The sequence below is a fragment of the Zalophus californianus genome, chromosome 7 (genome assembly GCF_009762305.2).
Source record: "Zalophus californianus isolate mZalCal1 chromosome 7, mZalCal1.pri.v2, whole genome shotgun sequence".
NCBI lineage: Eukaryota > Metazoa > Chordata > Mammalia > Carnivora > Otariidae > Zalophus > Zalophus californianus.
This window is the reverse complement of record NC_045601.1, coordinates 68,868,706-68,886,724: the sequence shown is the minus strand read 5'-3', so window position 1 is coordinate 68,886,724 and position 18,019 is coordinate 68,868,706. Positions and strand designations below refer to the sequence as shown.

General features: G+C 36.3%; 1 protein-coding gene across 2 annotated transcripts in view; it reads right to left on the bottom strand.

Annotated features, from left to right (window-relative positions):
* The window catches only part of MAP3K7 (mitogen-activated protein kinase kinase kinase 7), a 67,185-nt gene extending 59,384 nt beyond the window's left edge, over positions 1 to 7,801 (bottom strand). The window contains exon 1 of one of the 2 annotated variants that reach the window (XM_027601916.2): positions 7,349 to 7,801. In XM_027601916.2, coding sequence (XP_027457717.1) covers positions 7,349 to 7,468 — 120 coding nt within the window. In that variant the 5' untranslated portion in view covers positions 7,469 to 7,801. The remainder of the gene's footprint in view (positions 1 to 7,348) is intronic. The other variant, XM_027601917.2, reaches the window with a different exon arrangement.
* Positions 7,802 to 18,019: the final 10,218 nt, after the last annotated feature.

The following is an 18,019-nucleotide window of genomic DNA, read 5'->3' as shown; positions in this document are numbered from 1 at the left end:
GGGAGCAATATATACAAGAAAACACGTATATTTTAGTAAATAACAAGTGTGCTAAGAAGAAAAGGAGAAAAATCTTGTGTGTACACACGTGTATGCACTACCCACCCTGCCAATTTTAAACAGGGTAGTCCTGTAAAGCTGCACTGAGAAAGGTAACATTTTAGCGATGACCTAGAGAAATACTTGGAGGGTTTGGTGTGGGCAGTGCATAGTGGGAGAAGGGAAGAGTGATGCAAGATAAGGCTGGAGAGACAGGCAGAGTCTGGATCCTGAATGGCTCTCTGCATCACAAAAAGGAGTTTGGATTTCAGTCTAAGTGCAATGGGAAGCAAAAGGAGGAGTTTAAGAAGGAAAGATGTGATATGATTTTTATTAAAAAAATCATTCTAGCTCTTACATGAAAAATGGATTGTAGAGAAGCTAGAATATATAGAGAGACTAGATAGGAGGCTATTATCGCAGCTTAAGCAAGAGAGAGTAGCTGTGAGGACAAGACTGATGGTAGTGCAGAAAAATGGGCGGATCTGGGATATGTTTGACAGGGTTAAACGAGCTTGTGAGCACCTGAGTGGCTCAGGTGGTTAAGCTCCTGCCTTCGGCTCAGGTCATGATCTCAGGGTCCTGGGACTGAGCCCCCCATCAGGCTCCTTGCTCAGTGGAGAGTTTGCTTCTCCCTCTCCCTCTGCTCCTCCTTCCCCGCTTATGCTTCTTTCTCTCTCTCTCCATCTCAAATTAAAAAGAAAAAAAAAAGAAAGAGCTTGCTGATGGTCTGCACACAGCAGGATGGGTGGAGAGAACGGATGAATCAAGGATAATGTCTAGATTAGGCAACAGCTTTATGAAGGAAAACAAAGAATGGAGCAAGCAGATTTTTTTTTTTAAGATAACACATTTAGCAACTAAATAACAGCATTTAGTTGGTTATTTCTAGTCAATCAACTGGTTCAGATTACCAAAAAATAGTATCTAAATACTGGGGCCCCGGAACTGAGTTCTGAAGAACTTCAATATCTAGAACACACAGGAGAAAGAACCAGCAAAATCTGGGAAGAAACAGTCAATAATGTAGCAAGCAACCCAGAAGAGTGTCACAAGAAGCCAAGGGAAGACTTCCAAAAAGAAAGCAAATGCAAAAACAGCAAAAGCATTAATTCAATGGCTCTCAAAGTGTGGTCTCTGGATCAAAAGCATCAGCATCACCTGGGTATTTGTGAGAAATATAAATTCTAAGGTTCCAACCCCTAAGTACTGAGTCTGAGGGTAGGGTCCAGCAATCTGTGTTTTAATAAGCTTTTCAAGTGATTCTGGTTTGAGAACTTTAGGTTATATTAAAAACATAATTAACGGTGAAACAAAATACTCTGGTGGAAGCCATCACAGAGACCAGTTGATATTATCTATGAAAAGTTGTCCAGAGCACTAAGGGGCCATCTTGGGCATGAAGAAAGGAAAAGGGGAATTCTTGTGAGCAACTCAATGTTTTTCTTGACATACAGGTCAGTAGAAATGAGTGGCATAGATGGCAAACTGAGACACATTAGCAACTGAGGTAAACAATGAAAACCAAATATTCAAATTACAAAACAAAGAAAGGAAGTCACTTTTTACTACCAAATTTCTAACTCAAGTTGACAAATCAAATATGCTTTTTGGATTGCATTCATATCCAAATAACGTAAGTTTCTTTGACACATTATCATTAACAATTATTTTGAATGACTTCTTTCCCCAAAGATCAATTTTCAGCAAGGGTGTAAAAAAGGGCACACATCCAAATTACAAGTATCTCCCCCATCACACATATCCATACAAAATGGCAAACCCAGAAATAAATACTAGATATTTTTCACAGTCCCTCATCTGTAAAAATAGAACAGAGGAATGCAAAGAGGACTTTGGTTTTAAAAGGGAAGTTAATTTAGAAATATTTCCTCCTAAATTTATGAATGTTTTCTAAATTAAAATGTTGTTAGATTAATTCTCTTATGATATGCATCCTTCCCCCCCTGTGGTGTTCTGGTTCTGGGTCCAAAACTTTAGTTTCATAGAGTAAAGCAGATTTAAATGTAATTTTTAAGTAAAATATACAACAGAAGAATATGAGAGAAAGTGTGAATATTTCCATGCAATTTATATTAAAAAGCACAAATATCAAAATCAGAATTCATTGTGTGTGTGTGTTTAAAGAAAGCAACTCCTTTAATAACTAATTTCTTTAGGATGGGAGACTATTCCTTCATCCAAGTCATGTTATTAAAAACAAATGAACAAACAAAAAACCCACCTAAGTTATACAAAATGGAAAAGGATGCCCATATGCTCTTAATTTACTATGAAATAATTCTTCTTAATTGTCCCCAATTCATGTTATTTTTAGTTCAGTGACTATAGTTGTCACTTTGATTTGGCCCAGCTCGGTGGACTATGTGAATGGACCCTGGCTATGCTGCCACTGCTCTGGCTAGAAATATGGAACATGACAGAACAAGCATAGATCTTGCATGTATTCGTTAGAACTTAGAGCCTCCAACTATTTCAGAACTTAGAACTTCAATATCTATTAATAAACTGTGGCAGAGCAGAACTGCCATCTGCTGACAAGACAGGCTTGATAAGATAAAGGTAAAGCTTTGATTATTCAAAACTTTTGAATTTTCACGCAGTCTTTTAAAACCTGCCATAGACATCTGACCCAGTTAGTAGGCCTTTCTTTCAAATAATATGCCCATGTCATCTTTTTTTTTTTTTATTTAAAAGATTTTATTTATTCATTTAACAGAGACAGAGACAGTGAGAGCGGGAACACAAGCAGGGGGAGCGGGAGAGGGAGAAGCAGGCTCCCCGCGGAGCAGGGAGCCCGACGCGGGGCTCGATCCCAGGACCCCGGGACCATGACCTGAGCCGAAGGCAGACGCTCAACGACTGAGCCACCCAGGCGCCCCCCCATGTCATCTTTTAAGCCACACACACACAATATAAGTTATCGTGTGCTTATCTCTTCACTGTGCTAACAATTTCAGATTTCTAATGAAACCAATGATCATTAAGTTTCATATGGAAGAGTTTATTAATTCTGGATATCCACAATTAAATACACATTTATAGACTCAGTTTTTTCAGGCCACTATAAACAAGGTTTTTCTCCATTATCAGTTACCCATATACTTCTAAATCTACAAAATATACATCATTGCCGAAGTTCTTTCTACATTTCCCTTTAAAACAAAACCTTTGGGTCTCTATAATGAAGCTTAACAACATATAAATACTGTAGTGATTATATGTGCCTTGCTCATATTATACTTGATGTCAGCACTGTAGGTCTCCCTTTTAAAAAGCAGCCACGCCAAATAGGGTCTTTTTAGGATTTTAGTGAAAGAACACCAATACATAGTTTACTTATAGCATCTACCCTTTACAGCATTTTAAAAAACCCCTGCTAAACAAACTTATTTGCTAGGTATAATGGAGTATAATGGAATCAACATTTGGATAGAGAATCAGATTTCTAGTTTAAATGCTGCCTTAGCCAAATCACAAACTTACTGCAACCTCTGGTTTTATCACATGCAGTATAAAAGAACTGGATGAGCACTAAATCCTCATGATTATGCAGTGATAACTTCAACTACTCATTCAACAAATATTTATAGAAAAACTAGGTTCTCTACACATTGGTGTTACAAGTGTGAATAAGGCACCTTACATTTTGCTGGGGGATACACAATTTTGCTTACTGGTTAAGTGCCACAAAGGATAACAGAACTGATGAAGATCTAGGTTATTCAGGGCAAGTTTCCCTAAGGAAATTCCCATTTGAGGTGGGACTTGGTGAGAGGAAGCAGCCATGTGAAGTTCTTGGGGTAGAGAATTCTAGGCAGAGGAACAAGTGCAAAGACATTCACCTTTGTGCCTTTACCAATCTATGATGCTTACCTTATTCAAAATCTGGTTTCAAACTATTTTCCATTCAATGAAGTCTTCTGTGATTAACCCTACTTTCAAATTATGGCTTCAGTGCTCAGATATCTATAGCCACAGTTTTAAATTCATGGTTCTGAAAATGTTAATTATTAACTGTTCTGTGTTTATTCTAGTCTCACAATAAGTCAAAAATTTCAAGAGAATCCTAGCATTCTTCTATTCATCTTCCACAGTATCTCAGCTGTATTCTACACAGAAGAGAATGCTCACTAAATGTGTAGGACCAACCACCGTAAAGAAAATCAGTATTTTGTTTCTCGATTCCCAGAGTAAGGTTTGGTTAGAGTGCTTCAAAAAGAACTAAAGCAACACTGTAAATCTAGTAGAAAGAGCACTGACTCAGGAGTGAGAAATCTCAAATTCAATTCCCAGCCCTACCATTTACTTAGACATGAGGTTTCTAGTAAATCAAACTCTATGACCATTTGTCAATATCTGCAAAATGGGGATATCTGCCCCGTCTAACCAGGGTTGGTTGGTCACCAACTACATTCGACAAGAGATCATGTAGAGCTTACTGTGTGAACAGAGCAAAAATACTGGAAATAATGAATGTGTTTTCATTTTAGAACTGGAAGACACCTTAAATGATCATGTTTAATCCTTCATTTCACATGAGAAGTCAGACACCCAGAAAAACTAGGTTACCTGCTCAAGGCTACAGAAATATATTATGGTAGAATCAGTATGGCATTCAATTCTTTAGAACACCCAGCCCAGTACACTTTTTACCACACCGCACTGCCTTTACCACTTTTTGCAACCTAGTCTTCAATGTACACACCTCACAATTTATTCTAACATTCTCTTCCAGAATGGTAAAAACTAGGTGGCTTAAAAAAAAAGTACTTATATAGGTTTCTGAGGCCTCACATAATTTGGTATCAGAACTGAATTTAGGAAGTACAGCCCTGATATTACTGAGTCACAAGATTAGGAATGTAAGGATTACAATCAGCTGATGCCTTAAAAATATGCACTAAAATATCTACTAAATGACTGCATATTTGGTCTGTGGTTGGAGTATTTTTCTTACACAGTTTCTAACTGAATCAATATAATGTTGCTTCAATTACAGTTATTTAAAAAATACAGAATATAATTTATAGACAATGTATCTGTACTATTTAAAATACTAAAAGCAATGTAAAATACTTTTTGTTTCTGGTCATTTTCTTTGTTCTCTTATTTTTGATTTTAATCTAGAAGCAAAATCTAAGTTGAGAAATAGTTATTAACTGAGTGCCTATAGTACACTCTGGATTATATAACACTGTTTTAATGTGTGCAAGTAAATGTAATGGGAATTATATAATGTTTTCGACATTAGAAAGGTCCAAATTCAATCTTTAAAGTGAAAATAAATGGGGTATTAAAAAATGAAAACTAAACTAAATAACCAGCTAATTTTAGAAATTTTCATCTGAAAACAAAAATTTACTCCTCAGGAATGACCTAAGTATACTAATAAAGAAAGGTTGAAACAATATCTAAACTGAAAGAAAAATCTTTAGAAACATAAAACTTTATCAGAAGTTAAATAGCTTTCTGCAAAGAGCAGTAAAATGATGTCTCCTCAGTAACTTCCATTCTTCCAAAAGGCAATAATGTAAAATACTTTAGAAAGTAGTGTGACAAAATGAAGGTTGTAAGAATCAAATAATGTAAGTCTGTGAAAGCATTTGGTAGTACAAGTTATTATTATATAACAATTTGTAGTCTACAAGTACAGCAGTTTGCCACAGAGTAGACGTAAATGCTTATTTAAAAACTGCAATTCTTTTATACTGACTCATTGAATTTTTCTTAAAAAAGAAAGTTAGCCATGAAAGCGGATCAACCATCCACTTCTGAAAAAGGAATTTATCATAGCCTCAATAGAAAACACACACCCCCATACACACAAATAAATTCCCTCCTCTTTCCAAAATATGGGTCCTTCTTTTAGCCATGTGACCTTAAAGAGGGTCACTGTTCCTCTGTGGAACTCAGTTCTCTAGTAGTAAGTGTCAGATACCATGTTGGGTGTTTTGATTTTATTGCCTAATAGGACGTATACAGATAAAATTAAATAGAAATTATTATTCCTGTTTTATAGTTAAGGAATAAAGCTATAATGCTCAAAGGGATTAGTTAGGAAACTCGCTTCAAATCACACTGCTAATAAGTAGTACACCTGATACGTTGAACCTTCTAACTCCAAAGGCCTTGTTTAAGCTACCTTTTAAAATGAGGCTGTTCTCAATGATTACTTTATGCCATAAAAAGATATGATTAAGGAATCCATTTTCTTCCAAAATATACATACAAAAGAAATTATTTGTTGAATGATAATTATCTCACTATTTTAGCTTGCCACTGCCTAAAAATAATTTTGGGTTTTTAAAGTAGAGATAACTCACTGCAAGTCTATAACATAGGATACACAGTATTCTTTATGGCATATATACCGCAAAGTATTTAATAAATTTTAAAAATGAAGAAAAAATGGTAACTGATGCTACTTTCAACTAAAGCTTTACCACTTTCTAAAGTGTATCTTTAAAATATATATAGTTTTTAATTTTCTAAATTTGGTGGTCCTCAGAACCAATCTACTCTGTATATTTGAAAACAAACATGTTAAAAGCACATTACTATCTTTCTCTAAGATAACTTATTACAGAATAAAGAATGTATTTGGATTTTCTAACAGCGATTTCTGGTTTGGTGTTATATTGTGGTTTTCACCGAAATCATTAATTATCTCTTCGGAATATGCTACCTTGAAACATTTTTTCATCGCAGTTTACATTACTAATGGTAAAATTTATCCAAATTAGTCCAACTGAAGGCAGAACATTTAATATTATGACTACTGCTCTATAGAATCGGCGAAACTGAGAACCATTCGGTAGTTGGGGAAACACTTTATTTAGACATGATGATATATTTATTTATCAAGCATTTATTGAACACACATTACGTACCAGGCACTGAGCTATAAGTCGAACATAATACAGTCGCTGGCCCTTAAGAACACCAAATCTCAGTGAACTGCAACTCCAAAACGACCATGGTCTTCGATGAATTTACTACATGTATATATTTAAGAACTGGTGGACCACACCATCTCACCAGTTCATTCTGCAGTTTCAGATGATCGAACTCCAGGCACCGGACCAAACACAAAAGTGCCGAAGCGAGGAAAAAGCAAGCTTTCCCAGAGCATCTGAAGGCAAAATCCCCTCTATAACTAGCCTGTGTGGGGACTCCCGGGGGGACCCGACCGGGCCCAGAGAATCAGACGGGCCGGGGGAGGCACCTTAAGAGTCGGGACCACGCAAAGGCCGGTTCCGGTGCCCCCGTGCCGGGCCTCACTCACCTCTTCCACCTCGATCTCCTTGTAGTCGATCTCTTCAAAGTTGAGGACTTGGGAGGGGGCTTCGATCATCTCACCAGCCGAAGACGAAGAAGAGGAGGAAGCAGCGGAGGCTGTAGACATGATCCCTCGCGAAGCCCGGGGGGCCCGGGGAGGCTGCCACCCGGACACTCCGGGGGAGCCCCGCGCCCACCCGCCTCCGGACCGACCTTCAGACTGAAGCCACGGCTATCCGTGGCGGGGACAGGGACAGCGGCTACAGCCGAGTCCCGGGTCCGGCTCCGCTGCGTTTTCGCCGCCGGGCCCCGCCCACTGAACTTCCGGTTCCGTCCTGAAATCGGAAATTGGAGGGCTGTGAGCTCAAGAAAGGGGAGGGGAGAATTTTGTGACTGAGACAGAGAAAGGAAGGACAGATTGGGGGTGGGGTGGGTGAGAGTGAGTGGCGGGCTTGGAACTGCAGAACAAATTTCGCGAGATCTTTATTAAAGGGCCTCAGCATCGGGTGATACCGCGAGAGCTGATGCGCTGACGTAATTAAAATGCGCGAACGGAAGCGGCGCGGAGTACGAGGGAATATTTAATGCGGTTGGTCGTTCAGAGACTAGCGGGAAAGATAAAAACTAAGGTTTCAACTCTGGTAAAGTGTGTTATGGCTCCGCTCCCTTTTCTCTCAGAGACCTGCGGACGGATGGGCTAGTGTTGGACTAAGTTTTTGTGACGAAGCTTTTCAGTTTCACCTCTAAGCTAAACAACTATTTAAGAAGCCTTGGGAAATGTGTTTCCCTCAATGCGGTGTATGGAAGAAAGCAGTTGATACTGTTACTTTGAGCCAGTCCCTGATGGTATGAGAGATTCTAAAGAAAATAATACAGAGCGAGCCAACGCATGTAACCTGAATAACACTGTGTAGGCTGAGTGCACACAAACAGAAGTTAATATTAGGTAAGGTAGATATTTATAACTTGGCATAACTTGTATTCATCTGAAGTTGTGGGTTGTATTATACTTATCGAGTGCGGAGCACTCAGATGCTTTACGTTTATAATTTAATCATCAGTATCCTTGCAAATTAAATATTTTGGCTACCATTTTAAGGACATGAGAAAATAAGCTCAGAGAGATGAAAAAGATTATGAACCTCACAGGCTAGTAGAAGCTGGGTCAGTGTAGCTCCAAGGTGAATAGTGTTGCCTGTGTTGTGCTATCAATACAATTTTTAGTTTTAACCTAGCCTTTAAACTTTATTTAGTCGATTTGACCTAAAGCCTAACTGGGGAAATTGGAGTTAGAAATGAAGGCTTAAGGACCAAGGATGAAACCTTATTAATGTCAAATTCTAAGACTCAGTAGGGTAAGAGACAGAAAAGGAACAGTCGGGGAAGTGAGAGGAATGGTAATGGGAATATCACTGGAGGACAGCTTTCCAATTAAAGAGTAGCCAACCCAATAAATGCTGTACAGAAGTAAGTTAAACACATTTGGGATAGCAAATGGATCATTGGATTTGGAAATTAAGTTTTGAACTGGAAAACATCTGTCATTTTTTTGTAGTTCTGGTAATAATGATAGTTTGGTGAATGGCTATAAAAAGAATGAAAGAATTTCTTCTCCATATACACTCTGGGTGATACACAGTGTCTTGAATACCTAGACCACTTTTATGATGACTCCCAATCTCTCCCAATGCTCAAATATTACCTGAATTCCCAGCCTATTGAACATCTCTCTTTAGGTGTAGCATAAACACGTAAACTTCAAGATTCCAAAAGCAAATGCAAATGTTACCCACTAAAATATGTTTTTCCGTGTGCATTTTCTATCTGTGAAGGATACCATCCATCTACTCATTTGTCCAAGTGCGAAATCAGGGCTTTATTTCAACATTTAAAGTGATGTTTAGTGCACTAATAACTAAACAGAAGTAGATTAAGTCAATAGGATAACTATCATTTTCACCTGTCATTTCTAGATTTCTCAAATTAAGATGGTCACCTCTTACCTCATGCTATCACTCTGCAGGTCGTTACTGCATTAACAGTAGTGATCTTAAATCAGTGCGTCTACCAAGTGGAAGCTCAAGAAATGTTTGTTCCATGTTCTGGTTAAATGAATAGCTTTTGCTAGTTCTCCCTTTGCCTGGAGTGTAAGGTCTGTTTTCTGTACCTTCAGTTTAGAACTAATATCCCACTGACAAGGGACTAATCCTTACAGCCATGATGCTATTCTGTTTGACCTCCTCTCCCCGCCCCTAACGTATTGTTAGGAAACAAATCAAACAGAAGAGTTGAAAGAATTTTACAGTGAACTCCTATATACTTACCATCAAGATTCTAACATTAACATTTTACTATACTTGCTTTATTCTATATTTGTCCATCTATTTACCCATGCACACATACTTCTATCATTTTTTTGTTGGATGCATTTCAAAATGAACTTCCTACATGATTTTGAAATCTACAGTATTTCTGCTTCTATAGTTTATCCATTGATTTGGACTTATGAGACTGATACTAAAGTCAGTTCTCCATTGTGCTTGCAGACTGCTTTTTTTTGGGGGGGGCGGGGAGGCAGGCAGGGAGGTCTGCCTGGAACCTTTTCACTAGCTTCTGATAAAGTTCCAGCATTATTCATGTCTGCATCCAGTCATCCCCAAAGTCCAGTTCACCTCCTGTGATTTGATTATGTCAATTCCCAGTTTTCATTTAAGCTGAGTCAAGTTGTATTTTTGTCACTTGCAATCAAAGATTCCTAAGTAATTCAGTTTGAATCCAGAGAAATGAGGGAAGGGGGCTGAACTTATCTTAATTCACCTTAACTTTTCCCTTTAACTTCTTTAACTTTAATGAGTTAAGAATGGAAGGTTGAACCTCACAATTTAAACTTTGGTTACCAGTCTGTTGTGTCTACACAAATTTCCAGAGATACAAACAAGGCTTTTAAAGAGTCTTCTTGAAGTCCCTCCCAGTTTGAGCACTCTCCACCAACCACCCTCATGTCAGTGTCCTAATAACTACTCTTTAACCTTCAATCCTGTCTTCAGTTTTAACTCTTCTGCACTATCCATGGCATGAGGACCAAGAGTTTTGATATCAATTTCCCACTATCTCTTTGAATTTTTTAAGTGGGATTCTCATCTTACTTGGCTCATTTTGGATATGAGGATATCTGGCACCTATTTTCATGGAGACTTAGCGGAAACAGACTAAAATAGTTCCACTTTAATATTCTGTTGCATCGGCATGTATAATACATCAGATAACGAGTTCCATATTTTGTCAGTTAATATGTTTGTTATGAATAACAGGAGCTCAACACACAATGGCTTAAACATTAAAAGGAATTTATTTGCCTAGTTAAGTGGAAAGTCAAGAGCTAGGACAGATTTTAGGTGTCATAAACTTTGATTCATAAACTTAACGATAGCATCAATAATTTAGTTTCCATTATTGTCATCTGCCTTTTGTGGTATTTGCCATTACTCTAAAACAGAGTTTCTCAACCCTTTTTTCTTTATTGCTTCCCTAAGAGCCTTTTAAGATTTTTTTTCTCAACGCCCCCTGCCCCCCAGTTTTAATACCACCGATATGGTACTTACCTGTTTATGGACTTTATGCCTGTTTTATGCTTTATACATAAAAAGAGTAAGATTTTTTTTTTCTCTCCCCAATTTTCACCCCCACTGAGAATATAGGCTCTAGCAGTTTCGCTTTTCATGTGATATACACACTCTCCAGTACAATGACAGAGTGTCTCTTTTGGTAGCTATTTCAGAAGAGCAAGGAACTTCCATTTTCAAAAAGCCCTTGGCAACTGTACCCTTGAGTAAGCAATAGGAGACAGGAGGTTTGAAGTTGAAAATATCTTGTATAACTTAGACTGAGGACTCCCAGGAATCATGGGCTTTGAGAAGGAGGAACTCCCAACCAGAAGAAAAATCTGAAGACTCCTAGGAGGAGCAAAGCAGGGAATGTTTGTTTGGTTGGCAACCAACAAATGTTCATTATTCATATGTCTATTCCGGTTGAGCTGTAAATCTAGAAAGTATTATCTTTACTGCCTGTTCTAGAACCAAACTAGCCCAACCTGATCAAATATTATTCTTTCCAGGAAGTTCAGAAATAGTTTTCTGTTCAAATATTCAAAACTGCAATACACGAAGGATAGCCAACTCCTTAGCAATTCAGTGACACAGCTGGAGAGCAGCTCCCCAAATTCATGTATTTCTCAAATATTTGAATTTATTCCATATTTGTTACTCCCCACATCTTTTTCCTAGGTCTTTTGCAGCCCATGGGATGCTGAAGGGGTTTGTGTTTCAGATGCCCATTATATGGATGGTAAAGTTAGGCCTGTGAAGCAGGGGAGGGAGGGAGTAGAGGCAGGTACAGTTCCAAAGCATTCTTGACATTACGTATAATGGACATTTCTGTTTGTAGCTAACTAATGTTTTAGTTTTTACTCCCTCAGCTAAGCTGGCTGCAAGGCAACTGCCTTGATGGTGCCCTTGTGTCCTGCAGATAAAATCTCCATTGTTTTTGAATATTTGATAAGAAAAAGTTCAACTGGTTTCAAAATTCATTCATATTATCACAAGAAATTTGAACATTACATTTGCATTCAAAGAAGAGGAAGAGCTGTTAGAGTCTTAAATATGATTTCAACTGTTGCAAATTTTAAAATTGTTCTAAAAATATTTAAACACTTTTTTCATTTCTTTTCATCAAAGAGAACAAAGTTTCTCTTTGATGATGACTATCAAGTGTTTGAAGGGAACATCCTTAAAGGTCTTGATCAGGAATTGATAGTGGGCATTTTAAGCAGAAAATTTTATATTAAAAAGTAAAATTTATGAAGGAAAATGTATTAAAAATTCTTATTAAAATTTTGAAAAATATTTGATATTTATATAAATTCAATGCTTAATGTCATCTCTAATGTTTTGTTTATTTTTTAAAATTATATAGTATGAGAAAAGCAATTATATTCTTTTATTAAGCCCCAAATAGATACCTCCAAATTCTTCACAGTTCATCTCAGAGTATCTTACAGTGTTATTCTCTACATGAAAAATTTGAAGAAGCACTAAGTTAAGAGGCTGTTAAAGTGGTTAAAGCAAGAAATAAGTAGTTTGAACAGTATAGATAGTGGCCATAAGAATTATAGATAAATGGATAGATTTGAGAGATACTGAGGAAATGGAATTGGTGGAATTAGTGATTGACTGGATGTGGAGGAAAGAGGGAAAGAAAAGAGCAATATAAAGAATGATTCCCAAACTTTTCACTTGTACAACTTGGATAGGAAGGATGCTATTTACAGAAGCAGAGAAGACTGGGACAAGGTTTGGGGAGAAAAGAATAAAGAAATCAGTTTTAGACATATTGAGCTAGAGGTACCTGAGAGACTTCCAAGTGTAATTATCAAACAGACAGTCTTAGGGAAAAACATGGCACTAGGGAAACAGATCCTGGCCTGCTAACAATAATTTAAGTCATGGAAATGAATAAGGTCACCTAGGGAAGATGTGTCAAGTGAGAAAGAATAGGACTTAAAACAGAACCTTAAGGAATAAAATATTTAAGGCATGGGTGGATGCAGAGGAATTGCTAAAGAAATTTGTGGAAAACTAACAATTATGATGTTGTGGAAACCAAGATAAAAGGATGTTTCAGTGTTCAATACTTCCAGGAACTTAAACATGAGGTGTCCACTGTGGGTGTGTAAGATTCCTTGCAGTATGGACTTGAGTCCAAAATAGGAGAAGAGGGGTCTAGGTCAGGAGCTGAATGCAGGCTTTGCTTATATTACCACATTCTGGTGAAGGTAATATCAAAGTAGGAGAATGGAATATATTTACCAGCTTGTTGTCTTGAGTTAGAACTTAAAAATATTTAGACATGTAGTATGTGAGCCTTTAATTGTATTCTTGCCCTGGACCCACAAATATTAGGAGAAGTTCTGTTTTTTGTGTGTTAGGTTTCTATTCCTACATACTAGTCTAGAGGTAAGCTGTTCTCAACTTGGATTTGCAATTTCCCAAATTTCCCACAACGTCTCTGCTCAGTCACCATCCCAGAGGTAGTGATGTTAGCCTCCTTTCAGCAACATACCCCTTCACTTTCTATCCATTACTCAGTTTTATTTCTAGCTCTTTACCTATCTGACATCATCTTATTTAATTATTTGCCTCCTTGTTTATTTTCTGTCCTCCCACCCCTCCCCATTCCTGCTCACTGGATGTTAGTTCTACTTGGGACAGGGATTATAAGCATTGTGCTCACCACTGTCTCAGGATTGAGAACAGCACCTGAAATGTAGTAGACATTTAAAAATTTTCTAAAATGTAAATGAGTATCTTTAATTCTAAGTAAATACTATTTAATTTATTTCAGGTATAAGGAATGAGTTAATCACATATTTTTTATAGTATCATCGAGAGAAGATTTAATAAACGGCTAAATTAATATACAAGTATCATATCAATTGTTTATCATGGAGATTTCTTAAGTATTTGAGAGTTTTGAAAATGCTTTGTTCTCCTGGTCAATTTAAATCTTTCTCCAATCTTAAAATTATTCATTTTTAAGATATTTCACTTTCTAGATTTTGCAAGGATAAACTTTAGTTCCTCTTCTTTCCAAATACTCATTACTATTTAATGCATTTAAATTGCTTATTGAAATTGAAATGTTACTGTGATGCTAATGATTGCTTTCAGAAATAACTGATATTTTAACTAAAATAGTTGTAAAATCAGGGGTGCCTGACTGACTCAGTCAGTAGAGTATGAGACTCTTGATCTCAGGGTCCTGAGTTCAAGCCCTATGTTGGACGTAGAGCTTACTTAAAAAAAATAAATAAATAAAACAGATGTAGAATCAAACAGAATAGGCAGATTTTTATTTTTTGAACTTCTGAGGCAAGCTTAAACATCATGATATATTTTAGCATTAGTTTTTAAAAGCAAAAACTTAATCAGATAAGAACATACTTCAGAAATAAAAATAATCTTCATAGAAGTACTGCTCTTCACTACAAAAGTGCATTCATTAAATATTTTATTTCACAGACTAATATGTCAAATTAGTGTTCTCAGATGGTCTATCTCAGAAGAAATTCCAGAAACAATTTGGCTTCATTTACAGGAATAAATAAGGGTGGTTTATTTCACACAGCCTCAGGGAATCACAAATTAAAACTTTCCACTAAAATGAATGCCATCTACTGTTCATTATTTCAACAAACAAACCACTCCACTCTGCTGAAGTTGCAATCAGGATAAGGGATATATAGTGCTTGAAACCTGCAAGGCTGAGAGGGCCTACTTTGCATTCTTATTCGTAAACAGCCCATTTCACATCTTCCTCTGAGTTCCCCAGCACCCCACAGAGCTACTCTCAGTGGTGCAAATCTCCATTAAGTAAACAGAGGCTCTGTATTTAGAAGCCATCTCTGGGAACTCATAGTGTTCTGAGAGGGAAATTGGTATTATCAAGATTAAGGTATTAAGAAAAGTTCTGTTAAATTTTTGTTGGGATGCTAATTTTCTAAAAGTTGTTAATTCAATTATGTAATGTGCTTAAACTTTAACACATGGTACAGGAAAAGAAACAGGGTCTTTCAATTATGCCCAGAGGCATTCAGAAAGTTAAGGGAAATACGTCTAAACGAAAATCATCCCCCAGTGGTATTTTAGCTTGATGTTCAATATTCACTTGTTCTGTCATATTTGTCATCTGTCATATCTGTCATAAGTTTGGGAAATCAATATTTAAAGCTCAGATAGTTGAAGAAATACTGGAAATATTAGAAAAATTCAGGAAATGTAATTATGACGATTATTCTTTAAATGGAATCTCCTACTTGTAGTGCAATTTTAGCATGGATTATTAAATTCATGCTGGGAGCTTTAGCTTGAATTGTTAAAGAAATAATCCAATAATTTTTTATTATTTGAAGCCTGACTGACCACACTGTCAATATTGAGCTAAATGAGTTACCTTGTAAGTTATACGATATTCCTATTAATATTACAATATTTTGTTCATGTTAGGAATATGAATCATATCAAAGTTGTTAAATATTAAAATGTCAATCCATCTCTAAATCTTAATGTATATGAAATGGTATGTGAAAGTATGTAGTACAGTGCCTAGAAAATATGTGGTGTTCAGCAATGTTAATATGAATGAAATACTAGATAGAGGAACAGAAGTAGATGACATGATGTGACAACAAAAGTTAGCCACAGCCTACAGTTCTGTCAGTGAGTATTACTCCTGGAGAATCTGATCAGGTAGGTCTAAAATGTGACTGAGGCAGCCTTAGTTTCTGTTTCCCAGCCTGGCTGGAGTTGAGAACAGTTAAGGTCACATATAGGTAATAGCATGTATTTTAATAATTCATTTTGAAGAACTAAAAATTATACAACTTTAATCTTGGGCCTATTTTTCTATTGTTGAAAAGAAGAAAGTTGATGTTAGTGATTCTGTTCTGTTTGATAATACATATCTTTTGGCCACAGTTGAAGACTCTTTCCAGTAGCATCTATGGAACAATTCACCTTGGTGAGGACACATTGATCTTGGCTGAAATCTTTGGTTTTATAAATTTAATAAATCAATTTTATTGGTTCACTCAAAGGCTGATTAGGCTTTAGATTCCTGCTTGTCAAAACCACTAGTGACCATAAGAACTAAAAAGCCAGTACTATAGTATGGTCCTTATGAGTGAGGGGCTGGAGAAAGGGAGCCTAGTTAGAGCAGGGGACTCTAATAATAGAGTAGATTAACAAAAGAAGCTTGAAAGGGGTGGTGTATTTAAAGATTATGGTGCGGTTGTGATGAACTCACCAGTGTCCCATGAAATCATTTTACCAACATTCTCTGAATACTTTTATAAAGACAGTAACTGGCATTGTAACCGTAGAAAGATTTCTCATTTTAATGGACCCTTGAGGTTCTTTGTAAAATCACCAAAACGTATTTACCTGAAAGTTTAGAGCCAGATTACTGGTCCTAGCTTCTATTGAGCTATTGAATTCGATTCTACTACTAGTAGCTGCTAACAATCCAGTTCTAGGCTTTTGCATATTGAACTATCAGAAGATCAAATTGCTTTTGGGTATATTGGGGGTCCCTTAAGAAAAATAGATTAATTGTAACCCTATTTGTTTGCAGGATGTTTTTTGAATATGGGCCTTCTCTGGAAAAATGTGGAGCCTTTTCTATTTATTTGATGAGATAATTATACTTTAGGATTGCATCACTACGAATTTTCTAATAGTATTTCTTTTCTTATCTGATCATTTATGGATGTAAGGCCAACTATGCTTAAAACTTGGTGGTAGTGTGGTGAGATTCTTTGGTTTCAGGGAGAAGAAATTAAAGTTGAAATTTAAGCAGAGTAAAACATTTTAAAGAGTCCAAGTTCAATTAATCATTAAGAATGAATCTTCAGGGATGTTTAGGAATATGGTCATACTGTAATTGAGTATATCAAATATAATGTTTTACTGCATGGCCATTAAGTAGAAATTCGTAATTTGGAGAGGGTGAAAAATATTATCATTCAGTTTATGTTAGAGCTTTAAAATCTTTAATTTTTTAAAACTTTCCTAGTAAATACTTGTGTTTCCTTGATAAATGGCACTTGCTTAAGGTTAGTATGTCATTACCCTGATCAAACTGGATTCACAGCCTAAAGGGAAATTTCATTCTGAAATCTAATGAAGCAATTCTTGATCAATCTAAAAGAGAGTGAGTTTTATACCTTCTCATATATCCAGACAATTCAAAAGTTTATTAATCAATATAAGCTATCTTCATTAAAAGAGAAACGATAGCATATTTGAATTGACGTATGGTCTTTATTAAACTAACAAAAATGGAGTCATCTTTGGTTTCAACTTCATATAATATTGCTTACCTTAACTTTCTTGCTCAGAATTGATTTCTGCTTTTTCTAAAGGACTCATTATCAACTTTAATAAACCTCAGCTTGATCCCCTTTGGAAAACAAATAATACATTATTTCCTGAGTCTCTAGCTTAATTTACCAAAAAAAAAATTGCATATCATCAAAATTGATAATTCAGCTCCAGTTGAAGCATATTGAACTGACATACAAAAGATTTCTGAAAGCAGCAAAATTTAGCTGTAGGACTGTAATAAGATGTAAAATCTGGGTTAAAAATTTAGTCTTGAAATGCCATTATATTTTGAGAAAGAATGTGGGAGATTTAGGACATGTAGAGAATAAGTAGTTAAACAACACTTCTTTCAAGATGCTTTTTTACTTTAGATTTTTAATTGACTTTATAATTGTGTTTATATTAGGAGAAATTGTTGGGGTTTAATCTATTTTTATTTTTGATATTTTATGGCTAAAATCGTGTATATAACTATCTCTTAGAAGAAAAAGTCCTACGTCGAAGCCATCCCCTCTTAACTAGGTGGACAAAAGTAAAGATTAAAAAATAAAATTGAGAGCTCACTGCAAGTGGGCTGCTGTGGCTGTGTGTAGTGTTCTGGTGTATCTCTTCCTGGATAGCTCAGTCCTAAATCATTAATCCACTCCTCCATCAAGCAGCAGTGATTTACTGAGTATAGGCAGTAGTAGCTACTATACTATAGTGTCCTTAAAGGCTAGTTAGCATGGTGCTATGAAGAG